At 33.7% G+C, this 21,843-nt stretch overlaps 1 protein-coding gene across 1 annotated transcript; it reads left to right on the top strand.

The window, feature by feature from the left end:
- Positions 1–3,760: 3,760 nt before the first annotated feature.
- Positions 3,761–10,388, top strand: LOC124373746 (sentrin-specific protease 1-like; the record flags this gene model as incomplete). Its single annotated transcript, XM_046832090.1, is given in 4 exon segments — positions 3,761–3,898; positions 7,296–7,433; positions 9,197–9,283; positions 10,141–10,388. Coding segments are annotated over 4 exon segments (498 nt in total). The 3' UTR covers positions 10,303–10,388.
- Positions 10,389–21,843: the final 11,455 nt, after the last annotated feature.

Genomic DNA, 21,843 nt, shown 5'->3' with positions numbered 1-21,843 from the left:
TTCTGGTAAGTGATCCCACAGCTTTATTCCCATGTATGAAAGGCGTCTCCTATTAAGGATAATAAGGATAGAAGCTACCCAGTCGACTACAAGTGATGACAACGATGTCTACTTATGTCTAATCATTAACAACGAGACAACAAAATGGCTCTCTATGCTTTAAACTAGTTTTGAGCAAATTCTGAATTAAAAAAAATAGATTCCTGTTTCTCGAATTTTGAATACTAATAATCGCTTTTAGTAGACTAAGTACAATTTAAAAATAATCATTACATAATTTCATCAACATCTAATTTCTTTTTAGCAAAATAATTAGTACAGTAATAAAATAGATAGAATATTGTGATTGTATGAGATAGCTGGTGTATTTTAACCCTTAGTTATATTTTAACCCTACGTTAGTCAGTATATCTTTTCACGACTTCCAGCAAACGGCACAATATAAAAAAAAAAAATTTTAATGTGTAAAGTTCATTTTTTATTTTTACTTCTATAATTATGGTAAGTATAAAAAAGTAAAAATTTTAAAATTATCTTGTACGTACATATATTTATGGGACATTAAATTGTAGATATAAATAAAGTCAAAATAAAAGGCACACAAAATTTTATTAGCTAAACTATAAACATTACCAGACAATTATATAAATTACAGTTGTGATAAATATAAAAGAAATGCATGATTGTAAATATACAACAAACCTAATAGTGTTCTTTTATATAAACAGAAAACACGACGAAGGAAACCGACTCAGCGATGGTCAGACACGCACTACCTGAAGCCAAACTGCAAACAAAATCGCGCACGCTGTACGGCGTCTGTGCCGTGTGGCGGGGAGAGTGTCTAGACACCGCGTCTAATGTTTTCAAACAATGTAACGCGACAGCTATATTTTGACGCTTGACATAGGTCAATAACCCACACACATGGTTGACGCATACCGTTAGTGACATTGATTGGATTTAAAAGGAACTTAAATTTGCTATAGACGCAGTTTTGTGTCGATGCGCCATACTGCGTCTTTGCCGTTTGGAGATAGTTTGTCTAAGCGCCATACGGCGTCTGTGACGTTATAAGGGTTAACAATGGAGATAAAGACGATTTTCTGCCAGTCTTAAACCTTTGGGGATTGTCTGATAGTAATTTAAGTATACCTAACTCTAGTTTAAAGGGATTTGCTGGTGTTCAGAGAATTAGCTATATTTTAAGACCTAAGTAATATCCCCTAACTTTTTCTTTAATTTGATTGATTATAATATGGGCTTCCAGAGTATATGTCTTTAATATGCAAATAATATAAGCACATATTTGTATCACTTATAAGTTGTATTTTAAACTTAAAATGTTTGAGAAATTTCAAACCATCGCTAATCATGATAATAAATATTAACATTAAATAAAAATCTAAACATAATATATTTGATATAGTAAATATTTATAACACAAAAAATCTGGAGTAAATAAAATATAGTGGTTATATCTTTGCTTCTCCGTGATCAACGCTGACATCAGGGCATATACACGGCAATGCACAAACATAAACAAATATGCAAACTGCAAGAGTGACGTATTATTTACATAAGGACATTTTTTCATAAACAAAGGATAGCAAAAATACGTTTTAGCGATTGTTGGGTACTGCCTATCAGTGGTCGTCTGTGAAGAGACGCAGCAGACTCACGGCGATGCATTCCCGTAAATATAGACAATACTAATTGCAAGGAGAATATTATTTTTTTTAAATATAGTAATTTGTTTACGGCTTTTCAAATACAAAATACAATAAAACACGTTTAAGCAATCTGTAATTAGCGTAATGCTGATCAGCTGCTAACCACGAGTACACGCAACAGTATTACATTAGTACTCAATTAATATTACATAGAGGGACTCAACATTAGCCTAGTATTTATTTTTGCTATAGTATAGTGCAAGCAAACTAAAATTCTTAATACAGTTTTACATATAAGTTACCAAAGTGTTTTATTTAGAGAATAATTATAACTCCAATATTGAAGAATTATCGTGTACCACTACAGTTATAATCGTTATTAAAAATTACAAACATTAGAATTACTAACCATTGAAAATAGTCTAAATTAAACAAGAACGACAGAAACAATATGATTAATAATACTATGCATGCAGTATGCAAATATAAAATTTTTCAATTAAAGAAAAGATATAGGTAGTCAAATTATAACAATTTTATTGTAATTACACATTAAATACATAATGTTGTTTTTATTTTAGCAATGACAACGAAAAACGTGACAAGACAAGTTAAACATGAAATACTTTGTTTTCCTTCTTCAAATGTACAAATCACCTTCCTGTTTGTTTCAAATAAACTGTTGCGATTTAGAACAGCTAAGACTACAAATTATAAATCACCTTCCTCCCTTTAAAATAAGCTGTTGTGAACAGCTAGAACAGGAAAATCAGCCCGCTGCCATACAGACGTTCGTTATCTGTTGCAACTGCCATCATCAAAACATCAAATCAAATCAAAAACATCCTTTAATAACATGTTCATTGAGAACAGAAATGGTGTCAATTATACATAGTCATAATTCAAATCACATAGAGATACAAATTATACATTTGTAAATGAGTCAGTGAAATGTTTTAACAGATAAAGCGTTCTTTGGAATCGTTTTTTAGTCATGTTGAAGGAACTCGTTGATGGAGTAAAAATGGACGTTCGGCCCAACCAGCTGTGAAGTCTTGATTTCAGCTTGCTTCCACTTCCTGTTCTTATGTCCCTTGGTAGACGGTTTGAAGAATTTAGCACCTTTATATGTGGTTTTTTTCTCATATTGAGTGAGGCGATGTGCTGGGAGGTTGTAGAGGTTGGCATTACGTGTGCAGTAGGTGTGTAGATCCGATCCTCTCAAGAGATCTTCTCCATCCACGTACATCACAACTTCTTTGATGTAGAGTCCAACAATCGTTAAGATATTTAATGATTTAAATGCTTCCCTGCAGCTGTCAAGTCGTTGCAGTCCGGCTAAAGTTCTGACTGCCTTTTTTTGAATGACCAGGATTTTTCTCGATGTTTTCTGCAGAAGCTGCACCCCAGACCGGCAAGGCCATACCTTAAGTGTGTTTCGAAGAGTGCAAAATATGCAGTTCTTGCTGTTTGCTAGGTCACTAATGGCCTTAATTTGTTTAATCCTTAATTTGTTTAATGGTGTTTAATCATCGTGCAGCAGTTTCAAGGCGCAACAGTTTCACTGTCGAAACTGTTTCGAATAAACTGTTGCAGTTTCATGTGAATGAACCCATTTCATGTGATGATTTTCAGACCAGCAATGTTTAGCAATTTTCTAATTTTCCACTAGTCCTTTTTTCGTATTTTCTCTATGTTCTTTATCTCTCGCATTCAGTGGTCTTTTTGTCTCTCCTATATATTCTCTATTTCCCCCCCTGTTATTCCCTATGAGTCCTGTGTGCCATTTTTTGTTTTGGTTTTTATGAAGACTTTGTTTAAGAGTGTTTTGCGTTCTAAACGTGGGGTTAGATTTTCTGCCTACTCTTCTAATTTTCTCTGATAATCCCGGTATATAAGGAATTGAAATGTGTTTACATTTTTCTCTGTTTTCATTGTCCGACTTATGGATTTTATAACAGATTACAATGGCAAATAATGACCCAAATCCTGTTATCCTTTCAAACCTTCCATCGCCAATAACAAACTTTGAACAAAGAACATTGTACACTGTATATATTAGATTCACAAATTAACATGGTTTGCAGGTCATCAACTTCTACTTAAATCTAATCATGGAACGAAGCAAACAAGACAAGAACATGGCTGTCTACGCTTTCAACACTTTTTTCTACCCAAAGCTGATCTCACAGGGTTACAACTCTCTGAAAAGGTGGACAAAAAAGGTAAGCATGGATATCAATTAATTGTTGTCGATAAACCAGATTCATAAGTTAATCCTCCCAACAGGATTACTTTTTTTTGTTTAAGATTTACATTTTAGTCGATTTTAAAAGATTGGGTTGTGTTTTATATGGAGTATTTTAATTTTATTGTTCAAAGAAATTGTTTAGGTGAACTTTATCGGATTGTATAGTTGTAAGAATATGCTTAGAAAGGACTATAATAGGTGATGAAAGTGCATAACACTGCCAAGTGTAAACACCAACTGCAAACCAAAGTGAGATTTTTGTGGTTAGTATTTCTAAGGAAAGACAACTCACACTTTAGAAAACAATAGCGCTCACAATGGTCCCAAAGTCTTTTTAGTACTACTTTCTCTAAAACTTTAGAGGAGGTCGGAGTGATTGAAATCGGTCTGTAATTATTCACTTCTGTTTACTGCCGTTTTTTTTTGTATACTGGGATCACTTTTGCCAGTTTTAATGCTGAGGGAAATCATGAATTATATTGGTAAGAGGTGTTGTAAGAGAATCACTGCAGTGCTTTAACAGTTTTGTGGAGATGTTTTCTGTTGCTGCAGAGGTTTTAGGTTTGAGATTTTTAATAATATCTTATATTTCTACTGGGTTTGTATTTTTAAAGAAGAGTAAATCATGTCCAGTACTTGGTTCTGAAGTGTAGCTATTGGATGATTTAGGACTATTGTTCAGTGTTCTCTCTGCAATGCTGGTGAAGAAATAATTCATGTGGCTAGCTACGGAACATGGGTCGCCTTCTTTCTTTCCCTTACTTTCTAGCTTCAACTTTTCTTGTGTAGCATTCCATTCTGTCATTATTATTATTAGTTGCCACAGGGCTTTATATTTATTTCCCGCATTGTTCATGTAATTGGCTGAACCCTCTTTTCTCAACTCTCTCAGCCCAAAATTGTAGTCTTTTTTAGTAGTGGCTAGTTCAATTTTGTCTTGCTCATTGTTGGATTGTTCACATTTTATCAGAATTTTGAGGTAGTTTTCTTTTAGAATGCAAACCTCTCTTATCAGCAAAATGAATATTCTTCACTTTCTTTTTTGGTCTAATGTTTCTTAAAGGGCATGCTTGTTCAAGGGCCATAGTTACTGTTGTTATAAATGTAGTATAGACTTCTTCTGGTGTTGGAGCTTTGAGTACCTCTTTCCAGTTTTCCTCAAGTAGTATGGAATTTAAAATGGTAGATCTTTTTCACAAAAACTTTGTTTCATTCCCTTTCGAGTTGTGGAAATTCTAGGACTAAATATTAGCTGGGCCTTACACAGTTGGTGCAGTATGGTGAGGTAAGCCACTGTGAAAAACTTTATATTCAAGGTGATTGCTTTGAATGTTTGAACAGATGCAGTCAATTAATTATCTTGAGTTTAAGCAAGGGATTCTGGTGTTATGCAAAATCTACTCTTGTAACCCTTGTTATGTGAGTATTAATATATTAGGACGATTTTAAGAAGTTGGGTCACCCTATTCACCTTTTTCTTTATCCTTTGAATATTTCGGTGTAATATGGTGATTTAGCAATCAGTCTGTTTACAGGATGGGGACAATTTAGAAATACTCGGTTTTTGTAATTTCGTTTGAATTTATTTTTTTCCTGGGATTTCTTGCTAAAAAAAGTCATACCATACATAGACAACAAGAATCAAAAAGTTGTACACTAAGGGTTGTTCTGTAGTCTCCATTCAAAGAACTCAGTGACGGAGTAGAATGGGTTGTCTTGCAGCCAGGCTCGCAGATCTTTTCTAAACCGCTGTCGGTCTATCCTCTTTGAGGGCTTCTGGTAGTGAATTCCAGATCTTCGCACCGATGTAGCTTGGTTTCTTTTCCGTTGAGGTGTGGGTGTGTACTGGAAGGCAGTAGTTAGTAGCATGTCTTGTATTGTACTGGTGAATTTGTACTCCGCTTCTCACTGTTGATGGCATTTTGATGTGAGCGTAGGAGACTACTTCTAGGATATAGAGGTTGATTACTGTCATAATTTTGAGTTCCCGGAAGGCTTCTCTGCAGGATGCTCTCGGTTCCAAACCTTTAAGGCTTCTAACTGCCCGTTTTTGTTACACAAGTACTCGCTGCAAATTTCCAATTGTGGTTCCTCCCTACACTGCAATCCCATAGCGAAGATGAGACTCAAACAGTGCCTTAAGGCATCCCTTTCACAGCTATCCTCATTATGTTTAATGTAACTTCTGGAGTACTCCCATTGTGTCAAAATCGTATTTGAGAGATTAGGTTGAGAATACATCCTTTTCATGATGCTACATATCTGAACTGGTAGAAAACTGTACCGCGTCTAGTCTTTCATGCCTCCTACACCAAACAATTATTTATCGGAGATATCACTACCCTGTTGACAAAAAAAACCTGTGTATCACCCATTAATAGTTTGAACTATTTGCAACAAATAGCGAATAGGAGAGTGAAGATCATTGTAGCAGTGCTTGTGATTTATTTTGGACATGAATATCTTGATTCACCTCATCAAGATGCACTTTTTGAAGAACATCCAGGCCTATCTTCGATGTGAAGGTTTGGCTGTGGAAGCTCGGACACTCGAACTTGTAAAGAGCTGCTGGGATTTTAATGTAATCAGGTATCGGAGAATGTAGTGGACAAGTAATTGTGGAGAGATCTAAACTTCTTATAAGGACACCTCAAAATCGTTATTTTCTTTAGCGATAACAGAGCTGACTGGACATTTGGGGACAATCTGGCAAGCCATGGTTAACATGTCCACAGACAGATAACACAAATTGCCTCTGGATAAGGCATCACTTTTACTATCAGCCTTCGTCACTATCCTTGGTGCCACTGCTGCTGCTCTCGGACTGTTTTCATTACTCCTTACTATAATGCTTATAATGTTGCTTATAATTTTCTAACCCGACCATTTTCTTCATTAAATTTAAACAAATAAATATAAACCACTTCTACCTGAAAGATATCTTTTTATATCACTGGATGTATGCGTTTCTCTAAAGTTTTTTATTGATGATGAATGTTTTGAAATAATTTCAGACATTTGCCATTGTTATACAAACATAGAACACTAGTTTCTAGTATTGAATTGAAATCTACCTTTTCCCCCAGATGTCAAGAAACCTTAATATTATTATATAAAGTTAAGCATGCAAAAAAACCTAAAGTTTATAAGTTCAACAATGAACTTGCTGTACACTAACTTAAAAACTATGTAATCAGGAGGGAGGGGGAGGTACATGGTAAATACTTGCAGCTTTATGTTTTGGTCCTTAACCTAAATGTTGTGGTGTAACACCATGATTTCATGACATACAGTGATGATATATATCCAAAATCTTATTATGCTACTTTATTGGTTATGCTTTGAGTTTTATTGTTGTTCTTATGTCCCAGGTGGATATATTTGACAAAGAATTTCTGTTGGTGCCCATCCATCTGGGTATACACTGGTGTATGGCGACAGTGGACTTCAGAGATCGTACTATCCGATACTACAACAGCATGGAATCGGAAAACAACACTTGCCTCTATGTAAGATTTGTGAAGTAATTGTTACCTGATGAGAACAAAATATGACATTTGGACATTCACTATTGTCTTATCTCATGTTTTGTTCCTTATTATTAATTATAGTTCAGTACTCTGCTTGGCTTGTAGTCTTCTCCATGATATTTTACTTCTCTTGTGTTTTTTCCCATGTCCTTACAAAAAACACACACCTGCACTCTGACTCCACCAGTCCTCTGGCTTACTTCTGTGTCTTCTGCCTTTTACCTACCCTCTGGGAATCTATCCTTCTCCTTCATTATCTTTACAAGACCAAACAAATTGTAGGTTTAATCATTTAAAAAAACCTAAAACATATCTAAATATGCAGTTAAAAAAGAAATAATAAGCACCATTTGAAATACATTTTGTGTTTTTACAATGAATAGATAATGGTTCTAGTTGTAAACTTAAAAGGTAGGCCTAGAAGGCTTACTTGTTATGCAGCTATGTTAAAGAGTTTTGAAACAAAAGTTTATCAAAACTGTCATAGTAGTTTTCTCTTTACTTAACCTATGTTTTTAAAAGTTACATACGTGTACTAGATAACAATTTTCAGGAACCTAAATATTTTTTTTTTTAAGCCTTATTCTGTCCGTCCTCATCCTGGCCTGTGCGAGGATCTTATCAAACAGAATAAGGGGGAGAGTCAATACAGTACGAGATCGATGGTACTGATAAAAAGTGCAGCGGTCACAGACAGGATTTGAACCTGCGTTATCTCTAACTCAGACCCAAAGTCTGACGACTTAGACCGCTCGGCCATCGGCACTCCCATTTTTATTTTTACATTTTTATTAGAAAACTAAAACCACTGTAATCGGTATTATTCAGAATCGGTCAGGTAAAATTTATGAGAAACTACAACATTTCACTTGCAAATCTAAGTAAGAAAGTTAAAAAACAGATTTTTCTCCAAATCGACCCAAGATCATTTTTGTACTTACAAGTTGTGTGTTTACAATTAGACTCTGTTAATCAAAACCGTTCGCCTTAAATTTACAGTAGCTAATAGTCTCTTTCAAAAATCTTTAATCCTTTCCAAAATCACCATTATGCATGAACAGTTTGTTGCTTGCTGGCACGAAATGGTAATCTAAAACATTATTAGTAAACTGGGTTTGAGGGAAGTTTACAGTAGATAATTCACAATTTTCATGATTTTTAGATTACATTTTACGATGCAATCCCTGCATCAACCTGAACAATACCATGCATTTTACCTGTACAATAAACTAAAATTCAGTCTTAAGTTTACACTAGCTATGAAATTTCTTAGCAAATAATAAAATGCCATGTTTGAACAGAAATGTTTAGACTTAAACATGCCAAGACTGAATATTTTTCCACTGTCTGTCTGAACGTTTCTAATCTGAATGTTGACTTTAGCTCCAGTTCACCTTCCTCTTAGTGCAGCGTCTGGAATGTGGCGCTGTCTCAGACTTGAGTCCTGGAATCTGGAGTCATGTTTGCCTGAAGAGAAGATCAAAATTAGCTCTTTATATCGTTTTGGTATCTGAGTTTCATCATCGTCATCAGTTCATTTTGAGCTTTTTCATTGCTGACCTTTTTGGAAATCTCTTCAGACGAGCACAACTCAAGATTCCAGGATTCAAGTCTGTAACAGCATCAGATTCCAGTCACTGCACTAAGAGGAAGTTGAACTGAAGCTAGAGTTGATCCACCTTGAATCAACTCTTCCCATTATAGTTACATTATGTGTTTCTAATCTGTTTATTCAATTCCAGGCACTTCTTAATTACTTAAATGAGGAGAGTTTGGATAAAAAGAAAAAGGAATATGACATCAGCGACTGGAAGACTGAAAATGTTAAGGTATATTATATCACTATTATTTTATTTATTAATGTTATCACAGGCTGTAATAAAACATTCCCTTCTTTACCAATTAAAAAAAGGAATGGTAGGAAATAGGTATTTATGTCCAGAGAGTTTGTAGTGTGATTACTAGTAATATTTTTTTAAACAATTTAGAAGTGTTTTAATTTGATTTCAACAATGTGCGGTATTTAAAGAAACAATATGCTTTAGCAACCAAATACTTTATAATAATGTTCTGAAATGTGTTAGTATCGTTAATTTGGACAAAAGTAGTAATGTATTTAAATCAAAATGAATTTTTTTAAACAATATAACCAAAATCGGTGGATTGCGGTTGTAAAGCTGAAAAAACTTTGCCTTAGATACAATATGTATGCATTTAGGAATTTTAAACAATTCCGTTTTTGTCAAAGTTTAATTTATTATCTTTTCTGGAAGAAGAAATAATAAAAACGACTGAAAAAGTTCTACTGGTATTGGTAGCCTGTAACGATTGATGCATTTTTTTTATGAATTAGGAACTAAAATATTAGGTATCCATTTTTTTGTTTGTTTAAAGGTAATTCAGTTTAGTTCAGTTTTTGACCTTATGAAATTCAACTGAATTAAAAAACGTACAACAAATGTGACAAAGGTGTTGGTATTTATTTTACTTTCCTAAAATTTGGATTATTTCCCAGTCATTATGCCTAATCATTTTTTAAGTAAGTTTTATTAAAAAACTCTCTAGGGGTATTAAGAGTGAGATATTCTGGCTGTAGTGATGGTAACAAAAATCTTGAATGTAATAATTGTTCCTCGAATATTCCTCTCAGTTGACCTAATGTATGAAACGTGTTCGTGTATTCCAGGATATTCCGCAACAGATGAACGGGAGTGACTGTGGCGTGTTCTCGTGCATGTTCGCAGAGTATCTCAGTAGAAACGCAAAAATCACCTTTTCTCAAAAGGACATGCCATATTTCAGGAGAAAAATGGTCTACGAAATCTTAGCTAAACGTCTACTACAATAATAGTTGTCTAATTAGCTCTTATCCTTGTACATTTGTATTTCCAATTTTACATAAGAATCAATTTGATTAAAATTATATATAATATATGTATTGTTTCTTTTTGTTATATATGTCTCTATTTTTCTTTTTTATTAAATAGGAAATGACTTTGTAATCGTGTTTGATTACTATGTATATATAAATATATGGCAGTATCCATAAGCAACTGTTGAACATATAATATTTCTATGTAGTCTGAAGTGGCCAGTTCTATATAGTACTGGACAGTAGTATGTAAATGAATTATAGTAGTTTTGTAATCTTGTTAATATCTTAAAGAATTTAAGAAAGCAATTGAATAGTCCAGGAACAAATAGGCTACAAGTGTAAATTGAATATGGAAGAACAAACGATTCTGATGACAACACATGTTGAGGTGTTTACGAGGTGGTATCAGAAAGTTCCCAGATTGTCTGCTAATTTTTTTTTCTTACCTGGGCTACTATTGGGTGTTATCCCCTTAGAAATAACCCAGCATTTTTTCCAGGGCTGTAAAGTGTAAAAAATAACAGCTTTTCCGGGAAGCTGTCAAGAACTTCATGGTTTTTATTTTCCGTACATCTTCAACACTGTCAAAACGGTGACCTTTCATATGCCTTTTCATTTTTGATAAGAGAGAAAAGTCACAAGGGGCTAAATCTGCCGAACATGGGAGGATGTGGAACATTAGCCATGTTGGTATTGGCCAAAATTTGTTTTGTTTTCATGGAAGCATGAGTTGGAGCGTTGTTGTGATGAAACAGTAAAATGTTGTCTTTCCACAAATCAGGCCTTTTTCAACACACATTTTCCCTCAAACACCTCAAATTGTCACAATAAAAATCAGAGTTCACTGTAACACCAGGTGGCACAAACTCATGATGGACAATGTCTATAATAAAAAAAAAACACGAGTATTGTTTTGGTTGCACTTCTCACTTGTCTTGTTTTTTTGGTCTTGGTGACTGTGGACTTTTCCACACTGATGACTGCCGTTTTGTTTCTGTATCATAACCATTAAACCAACTTCCATCACCCGTTAGGATCCTGGATATGTATGTGGAACACGATTCAGACATCTCTTTGAGTTCACTGCACATATCAACGTGTCGCTGTTTCTGATCGACAGTCAAAAGCCGAGGCACAAATTTTGTGGCAACTTGATGCATGTCTAGGTTTTCGGTTTAAATTTCTTTGCAGTCCAGAGCTAATACTAACACTACTACCTAAGTCATATATTTTTTGACGACGATCTTCATCAGTTGCCGAATTTTTCCAACAATTTCATCTTTTGTGCTAGTGGAAGGCCGTCCTGAATGATGATCATCTTCAATTGAAGTTCTGCCAGCCTTGAAACGAGCGTACCACTAAAAAGCTTTGTGTACTGCTGAATGTTCTTCAAAAGCTTCTTGAAGCAAATTTATCAGCCATCACAAAAATCGCTGTGTAATGATAGCACACAATAACAAAGCACAACTTGTAGAAATAATCTAACCACTCACAACAACAACAAAACTCAGCACAATGGCTATTGCGGCAGAGGCTACTGGTGCACCAGCTTGTGTAATTGCATCCAAAAAAAAGGCGAGTACAGTCCAGGTACTTTCTGAACCACACCTCGTATTACTTTTAAGTGATGGGTTGAATTGTTACAAAACTAAAAATATTTATAAATTCGAATGGCAAAATATTAAAAAACTAGCTAAACGTGCTGTGCGCGTTTACATGATTACTGAAGTTTATTTTTAAAATCCAATTAAAAACTGTATAACAGATAATAGAGAACATTTTGTTTTGTTAATTTTAAATGTATTGAGTAGAAAATTGAAACATTTAGCCTAGGTATATAATGTTTCCTTTTGTGGACAGTGTGGTGGAAAGTAAATTAGGGATGGGTCAACATCAAAATTGTGGTTTCAATTCTGAATTCAATACTGATTCCCACCTTATTTGTAACTAAGAATATAGAATATTAATTGGTTTTGTTTTGTTTACATTAAAGCATATCTAAATTAAAGCCGCTAAACATTTTATTTTAAACTACCTTTTGTGGTGTTTGATAAAAATGTTATCAAAACAAAATGATTGATTGTCTGTTTACTGCTGAGCCTTAGACAGTTGTATATTTACATAACAGATGCATAGACATAGGGGCTGTAAGCAAAATATTATTTACAACACTACAATAATTTGCTATCTATCATGTGTTTTCATACCTAAAGTAAAAAAAGCATGTTTTTCGCAATCAGAGTGTTTTCCCTGATGACACTGTTGGCTATCTGTGAATGTAAATACAATCTGTAAACAAAATATTGTAGGTATTAAATCTATTTAAGTTTTTTATACACAAAGTATAACAGTAACATGTTTTAGTAAGCGTTAAATTTGCATATTGTCGATCTGCTGTTGTCCACAAATTAATATGATTCTATTGGTATTGGAAACAAGATCAACCCATCTCTACAATAAACATGCTAGACTCCATAACAGTGAAACGAAAAACAGTCTAGAATATTGAAAGAAATGAGTAAAACAGATATGAATCAAAATTGTTATTGTAAAATCGTACTTCGTAAAAACTATTACTTGTTATGTTTTGATTAATTCTGTAGGTGGTCCCATTATAATAAGTAGTAGTGTACTTTCTTGTCTACTTGTTTTCTAAATTTTTTTAGATATTTATCATACTACCAATTCCAATTGGTAAAAAATTATAAACATATATTCAAAATGCCAACTGTGACAAAATAAAGTATTTATGACTCAATGACAAATGGCTGTGGTTCATTATTAACATTTAAAGAAATGCAAAGGAGGGAAATTTATAACTAGCTCTTAACATGTTGTGGTCACATATTAATTCATTGTGACCAGTATTTAAGATGGAGATTTTACAATAATAATTTTGATTTAAACAATTCTTTACTTCTGTTTTGAACTAAGGCAATTTTATACTATTTTGCCATGGGATCTCAATAGTCAAATTTGTATCCAAACAGTGTCGGTTAATTTATTTTACTTCTTGGATACTGACTGTAGATTCAGTTGCTATGTCTGTACTTTGTGCTTAAAATACATACAGTAAGTATGGACTGTCCTGTGTGTAAAATAAATGTCAATACAACAATTATTTGTTTTATTTATTAGAATACATTGAAATGATTTTTACTATTAACTTAAGAATGAAATCGAGTGGAAGCTGTTACTACTAACTGGTGGTAGTACATATAAAAATCATAGTGGCAATAAAATCAAATTGTCTGTTTGTTGTAACTCTATTATAAAAAAATGTAGCTTTAATCACCTTTAATATTTTTCTATACAATTATAGAACAATAAATTAAATACCAACAAAAAGTTGTTAAATGTAATGAATTTTAGTTTAGTTGAAGAAACACCTTTTTTTATTAATTGTATGGTTAATAAAAATTCAGTGAAGGTTCCATCTTTCTAAAGTGATTTAGTACACTAGTAAAAATCACCTCAAAATTACAATGTGTAGCTAAACAATATGCTAAAAACTTAAAGCAAAGTTTTTTAATTACTTGAAAGCTTAATTTTCTAAATTTATCCAAAGGATTCATCATATATATGGAGTAAATTTATACATATGTATTTTATTATTTTAATCATAATAAAAATGTTTTTTAAATTGGGTTTTTATTTTTAACAGAATCTAAGAATCTGCACTGTACTATGGTGCAGCCAAATCATTACAGCATATAATCAAATTTATTGTTATTTTATTATGTGTTTTTTTAAGTTTATTTTAAGTTTTTTTTAAGTACACTATCAATAGAATTAGAAGTTATTTTCGTAATTCTAATAATATTGTGGAAATTTGTGCTGGGACACATTTTAACGTAAGAACATAAATCAAAATGTCTAACGCAGTATTTATTCTGTTAGTTTTGAAATTAGGACATGATAAACTTGTTTTTAAGATTTGATAAGAGAACAGTCTCACCATGTAAAATACTTAAACTAAAGTGACAGTCATTTCACACAAACAGCATTTCACTATGCCATCATCAATCTTTGGTAGTTTCTGTATGAGGGCTCTAAGGCTCTGTGCTGAGCGTCTTAGTAGAAGATAAGTCTTGTTCTTTGTGTGAACTATCCTATTGTTGTCAAAAAAACTTTTGACATTTTCGCTTTATTTTGTGGTATAAGGATAATTTTTACCTCTATTCGTTACGATTAGTGAAAAATTGTTTTGAGTTCGCTGAACCCTTTTCAATTAGAAAGAGTTAAAGAAACATAACTAACTTTACAATGCACTAATGTTACAGTAGTTACAGTACAGGCTATATAATTACGTGAAGAAATCCTTCAAACAACTGTATAATTTTTGTTATTTGTGTTTTTATTTGCTTAATTACTTTTATAGTACAATATTAATAGTGATTTAGTATGGCTACCATTATTTTGAAATCATATGTTGAGACAATTGAATGTGTAGTATAAAATATTTTAAGGAAATTAAAATAAATTGTGTACTAATCCCGTTGTGGTATTTTATTGTAAGCGGCATGAATGAAGTCACTTGGAAATGGAGCCTGCTCGTGAAGTCGGCCGATAACTCGTGCAGTGTTACCAATTAGTTCCCTTAGATTTATGGCCGGTACCGATTGGAGTAAGGCCTGTGTGTACTATATTATATGTAACCAACAATATTCAAACAGTAAATATTATAAAAATATTCTTGTAATTTGTAAGACATGCAAAATAAGGTTACATAGTGTTGAGGTCCAGTTCTATTATTAAGTGTTAAATAACAGGAAAATTATTTTGGATTACATCTTAAAATAAAACTGGCTGTTTTTAATTTAATTTCAAGAAAAGAGTCATCTTAATTTAAGAATAGTTAATCAACATTGTTAAGAATCAAGACATTTCATACTGTTCAGGAATGTATACAGAATGTGACTACTTTATTATTACATTTAAATATAAAATTATAAAATGTAAAATTCAATTATATTTTCCATGTTTTAATTATCAAAATTCAATTGTTAATAAAAATATAATTTACATCTTTAAATTATTATTAATGAAATGAATCAAATTGCTCTTCTGACGAATTGTTTCATGTATGCTTAAAAAATAAAACAAATGTGTTTTTTTAGATCAGTTTCTGTTACGTATTCCAATACAATTACTACAATTCGTCAATGTATATTCTTAAAAATACTAATCTCACAAGTGAAAATCATTAGGAAACAAACACCAAGTAAGAATTAAAAATACTTTTCAAGTAGATTGTATCCTTTTAAACTTACTTAGGCCATGTAAAAGAATTAAATTAAAATATCAATAACATACTTTGTTGAAAGAAAAGACATTATAGTAAAAGATTTGATTCAGTTGATAATTTTTTTAAATACTGATTTAAATGTTGTATACAAACTACTATCATATTGGGTATAAAATTACATGTTAATCATTCTCTCAATACTTATAATTTTCATTTGTTATTAAAAAAGAAATAGAAATTGTTTCTTAAAAGTATGTAGTAGAAAATTTTAATGATGGTCTTTAGATTCAACCATCTAATGGAATCTATGTATTAATCTGAAATTCAATATTGTCGAGCAAATTGAAATATAGTGACCACAACCTAATGACTCCAATGTGGTGTTAAAATACTTACTACATAGACTAAGTAGACTTACTACATTTTATCTCTTTTATTCTGTGAAGTACTCGCATTCTATCCTAATGGACTGTATCAAATACATTAAACAATATTCACCAGCTGTTAGATATGAAAACCGTGTGCTCAATCTAATATTAGTTATTACTCATTGAACTTCTTTCATGCCGCTTACAGTAATTTATTATTGTAAAAAATCTACTTAATGCAGTTTTAGGTTGATCTTGGTGTGAATAACATCCTTGCTCCTGTTCACATATTATAATAGATCTGTAATGAAATACTATTTCTCTCTGTGGAATTGACTCATTTGTGGCATATCTCATTAATGGTATTCCTCATCCCTTATTCCTGTACAGTGGAATGTAGATAATTCATTCAAGGGGCCAGTGATTAAATTTGAAGTATCCTTAAGGTTTAATTTACACACGTGTTATTGAAAGGGCTGAAAAGATTGATTAGGGCTCCGTTACTGTCATAGAACTAAATTCTTAATGTTATAATGTCGTTTACAAGGACTATCCAGAAAGTAGATTACGTTTAATATAAACAAAAGAAAAATTGTATTATATACATTTGAAAGTGACACTAAAATAATCTTCTTTACAAAGTCACCATACAAATTTAGGCACTTGTCATAACGTTGAACTAGTTTTGAAATTCCAGAAATATAAAATTTTGCTGAAATCAACCAGTTAGTCACACCCTCCCACAGTTCCATTTTTCATTTTCATTTTCATTTTCTTTATTGTACATATTCTTAGAGAACAGAACAAAGGTCAAGAAGAAGTGTTAATGTTATAAATGAGTGTAATAGTCAGTGTTTGTAAATTCATTATGTGGTCTTCATTTAGTCAAGGGCTCTCTCCAGGAATTCTTTCACTGAGTAGAAGGGTCTGTCTTCCAGCCACGCTGTTAGTTGTCTACTCAGTCGTTGTCCAGATACTTTCTTGAGGTGTCCAGGCATATTGTTGTAGAACAAGGCTCCTCTGTAGCTTGGCTTTCTTTCATAAAGACTCAAGTGGTGAGTTGGGAGTGAGAAATCTATTGCGTTTCTGGTGTTATGTTGATGTAGGTCTCTGTGTCTGTCTTGGTTGGTTTTTACTGCATACAGGATGATTTCTCTTATGTACAGTGCTATTACAGTTAAATATTTTAAGTTCTTTGAAAGATTCTCGACACAGCTATCTTGGTAGTTTAACCCTGCAAGGCTCCTAATCGCTCGTTTCTGTTGTATAAGCACTCTTTCCAGATTTGAGCTTGTTGTTCCACCCCATATTGCCAGGCCATACCTTAGATGTGATTCAAAAAGTGCAAAATATGCAATTTTTGATGTTTTTATCCCACTTGTTTGTTTTGGTTCGTCTGATTACATATGTTCCTGAGCTGTGTTTTTTACAGAGTTGGTCTATATGAGTTCGCCAGGTCAGATTCTCATCTATCACTATTCCGAGATACTTTGTGTTTTTCTTCTCTCTTCAGTTCAGGTAGTCCAGCCTCGATTTCCTTTTTCCGAATGTTATAGATCATCTGCAGAGTCTTTTTCTCGTTCAACACAAGGTCATTTGAGTAGCAATATTGTTTTTTGTCACATTAAAGGCTATGTAGGCGTTGATGTCAAGTTGTTCATTTGATTCTTCTGCTACTGTAATGACATGTGTCGTCTGCAAACATAACAGTCTGGCAAGCATCTTTAAGTTGGTCTGGTAGGGTCATTTGTTAGTAGCAGGAATAGGGACCGGGCCCAACACTGATCCCTGAGGCACACCTCTCTGCATTGGAGTTAGAGTTGATTGAGCTTTCTTCAGAGTATTATTAGAGAGGCATTCAACTTCCACCATTTGTTGTCTGCTCCTTAAATAGCTGTCAAACCAGGCTAGTGCTGTTCCCGTGACTCCAAGAGTATTTAACTTATCAAGTAAGCAGTTATGATTTAAGCAGTCAAAAGCCTTGCTGAAGTCCAAATATAGACTTGTCACCTTAGAGCCCTCTTCCAGTTTGTCAATTATATTTTCAATCAGCTGTATTAGCGCTGTAGTAGTTGATCTGCCTTTCAAATAGCCATGTTGGTAAATTAGTTAGTAGATTGTTTTGTTCCAGGTGTAGTAGTAATCTGGTTAAGGCAATTTTTTCAATAATTTTTTGAGAAAGTCGGGTAGTAGAGAAATGGGGCGGTAGCTGTTAATCTCTGTAGTTGGCCCATTTTTGAATTTCGGGTAGACTTTTGCCAATTTTTAGTTTTGATGGAAAGATGCCTTGTTGAAATGATTTGTTTATTATGGTTGTCAATGGAATGGCTATCTCTTCTTTACAGCTCTTGGCCAGTTTGGCTGAAATTTCATCAATTCCAGTTGATGTTTTTGGTTTGAGGGAATCTATAGTTTTCTTGACTTCTTCAGGAGTAGCAGGATACAATGAGAGTGTTTCAAAGGATGTTTGGTTGTAAAATTTGGAAATTTGAGGCAGGGTTGTTTTTTTGGTTATTTTCATTCAATGTTCTTTCTGCAGTGTTTGAAAAAAAACTGATTGAAGTTATTTGCAATATCTTTTTGGTTCTCTCACATCCCTACCATTCACCTGTAGTACCATTTCGGTTAGTTTTCCATTTTTTTCCTTTCTTTCTTGGTTTATGACCTGCCATAATGCTTTTGATTTGTTGTCCGCTTGGTCAATGAAAGCTGCATTTTGGTCTTTACGAAGTTTTTTGAGCTTTAGGTCATAGTCCTTTTTCCTTCTTGCTACTTCTGCTTTGTCTTCTGGTAGCCCAGAGCGCAGGTACTGTTCATTTGCTTCTATATATTATTTTCCTTAACAGCTTGCTTTCCTCATCCCAGACGTACTTTGTTGGTTTACGTTTTTTGTTTGAAGTGACATGTGGACAGGCAATATCTAGAGAATATTGAAGTATATTGCAAAAGAGTCATAGGCTGCGTCAACATTGTGTATTGTTTGAATTTCTGTCCAGTCTTCATTGCTTAAGAGTAACTTGAGTTGATGTACAGATTGTTCACTAAAAACTCTTTTTTTTTCTTTGGGTGTTGGCTTAGAGATGTTTTTGGGAAATTAGGGTTATTATTTGAGCGGTATGGTCTGAGAGGCCTGTTTGAACTACCTTAGTAATAATTTCATTTTGCTGCAGATTAGTACATACCCAGTCAATTGATGTTGATGAGGTTGGTGTTGTTCTTGTTGCCGGAAGTTTTATGTCTGGTAATGTTATAGCATGCTAACAGCTCTGTGATCTTTTTACTATCATTATTTTCTTTCAGGATGTCTACATTTATGTCTCCCACTATCACTATTGGTTTTCTCTGAGGTTAGGCCATCATTTATCATACTTGAGAGTTGGTTCAGTGCTGCATCAAGATTTGAACTAGGTGGTCGGTAAACTCCTAATACTAAAAATGGCCCTTTCTTCCTTCTAATTTCATATAATGCTGACTCACATATGAGTTCAGAATCTGGGCTGCTTGTTTTTAATAGCCTGACATGATTTTCAATACCACTCTTAGCAAATGCAGCTACACCTCCCTTTTGTATGAAGTTGTCTACAGAAACCGCCAACTAAGGAGTAGTTTGTTATCCTGGTGTTTTGCAGGTTTTCCTGGTTGAGACCATGTTCTGTGACAATAAATAAGTCTGGGTTTTTCTTCATTTAAATAGTGTGTTACTCTATCCAGTTTGTTGGTTAGCCAGTTAACATTTTGGTGACCAATATTATGTTCGCTTTGGGCCTAATGAGCGCACATTCTTGAGTTATGAGAGAGTTTTTATCTTGCTGTTTATCAGGTTTATGTGGTCTAAAAAAGAATCAGAGTGGTGAATGTCGGCCTGTGTTAAGATCTGTTTCCCTGATTCTTGTACGAGGTGTGGGGATACAGTCTGGTGTGAGTCAGAAGTATCTCCTGCCCATGGGGTCTCTTGCTGTGGAGTTTTCAAAAGGGATGGGATCCGCGGTGATAGTGGCTGATGCATAGCTGCATGGTCCTGTTTTTTGGTTATAATTTTGAGGTAATATTCAATGTTTTCAGTAAAAAAATTCTTCTACACTTTGATTTTGTGGCTTTTCTTTTGCATACATGGGTGGTTTTTTAGTTTTTCCTTTGAGTATCTGGTTTACATCTGATTTGGCAGACAAAGTGTGTTCTCTCAAATTGGAATTTTTGCTGCTTTTTTTGAGACTTGGAGGGATACACTGAAAAAATTTGTTCTCTCACTCCTCTTTGAGGAGAAGTTTTTGTAAAATTTTCTGTATTTTACTGTTGGTCAGGTTATGATTCAGTTTTTTTGTCGGAGTTTGGCTGATTCTCCCAGTTGATTTCAAGGCTCAGTTTTTGTGTTGGAGTTGGCTGGCTCTCCCTGTTGATTCAAGACTCAGTTTTTTTGTTGGAGTTTGGCTGTTTCTCCCAGTTGATTCAAGGCTCAGTTTTTGTGTTGGAGTTTGGCTGGTTCTCCCGGTCAGACAAAACGTCAGGTGTGTCTGACAGAACGGTATTGTTTGTAAAGCCATTTTCTGCCTTGTATGAGCGCACAGCATTAAGGATTGGCTTAGAGGCTTTAAAGAGAGCCTCAAGGTGTTCTCTTGCCGTTCTTGCTTGCTCACTCAGTTTATCAGACAGTTTTTCACAATTTAAAGTCATTTGGTTTACCAGATCGTTTTTTATTTTTACTTCTTCCTCAAGGGTTTTCATGCTACCTAACATCATATCATTTTGTTTATTTAGAGAGTCAAACTTTTGTGTTTTCAATTTTATTTGCCCTTCAATTTGTTTAATTTTTTCCCTAAGAGTTGAATTGCATGATAAGAGATCATTCACCTGCTTTGAGAATTGGGATTTTTCAGATTCAGCTTGCTCAATCAAATCATTTTTGAGCTTGTGTTCGGTGTCCAATTTATTCTTCAAATGCCTGAGTTCAACTTGAAGTTTATTATTTTCAACTGTAAGGACCTTGATAAGTTCTTCTTTAGCTACTATTTTGTCTTCTAGTTCTAGATGGTACTCAGAATTTTTTAACTTTTTCCATGTGGAGTTTCTCTTTGAGTTGTAAATTCTCACTAAGCAGTGCATTTCCAACTTCTGCTGCTAGGATTAGGGATGTGTCATGGTCCAAGCTATCAGACAGTGAGAGTTTTGTATTTTGGTTTCAAGATTGCCAATATCTGTTTTAGTGGTTTCCAGGCCTTTCTTTACACTTATCACATACCCATGATGAAATTTCTTCCGAAGTAAGTTTTTTAAATTTTTTGTGTCAGACCAGGTTAAGCACCTGGAATGATACCACATATTGCAGGGTCCAGTGCAGCATATAGCCTGGTATTTTACTCCAATGTTGCAAATTCCACAGGGGTGTCTAGACATGGTCAGGAACAGTATGAATTTTTTAAAAAGCTGTCAAAACAGTGTTTCGGTATTTCCTAGTTTGTGGAATAAAATACAGGTGAAGTTTATAATTAATTCTTTGTCAATGATAAAAAATGTGCATATTATATTTGATTTAGATGTGCTATTCAACTGCTTTGTCAGATAGTGAAATAAAATAATGAGAGAAGTTTGTCAAAAACAATAGACCTAAAAAACTCTTGATTAAATGGCAATCAAGTGCCGTGTCAATAGTATGAGTACAGCAGCTGGCTGTATTGCTGTAGGTCAGCGCTGACAATGCTGACACAGTGTCTGGGTCACTGGTCTAGTTACAGGTGGCCAAGCAGCTGTGTGCCAACGCTGTATGATGTGGAATATCACTGTTAGATTGTGACTTGGCAGTGACGTCACTGTTGTTTAGTTATTTCATAGATGAGTAATACACAAATTATATTTCATATTATTTTAAATCTTAAAAGGCTTATAAGTTTGGAGTGAATAATA

The sequence above is a fragment of the Homalodisca vitripennis genome, unplaced genomic scaffold (genome assembly GCF_021130785.1).
Source record: "Homalodisca vitripennis isolate AUS2020 unplaced genomic scaffold, UT_GWSS_2.1 ScUCBcl_6252;HRSCAF=13378, whole genome shotgun sequence".
Taxonomy (NCBI): Eukaryota; Metazoa; Arthropoda; class Insecta; order Hemiptera; family Cicadellidae; genus Homalodisca; species Homalodisca vitripennis.
This window is presented reverse-complemented; position numbering and strand designations above follow the sequence as displayed.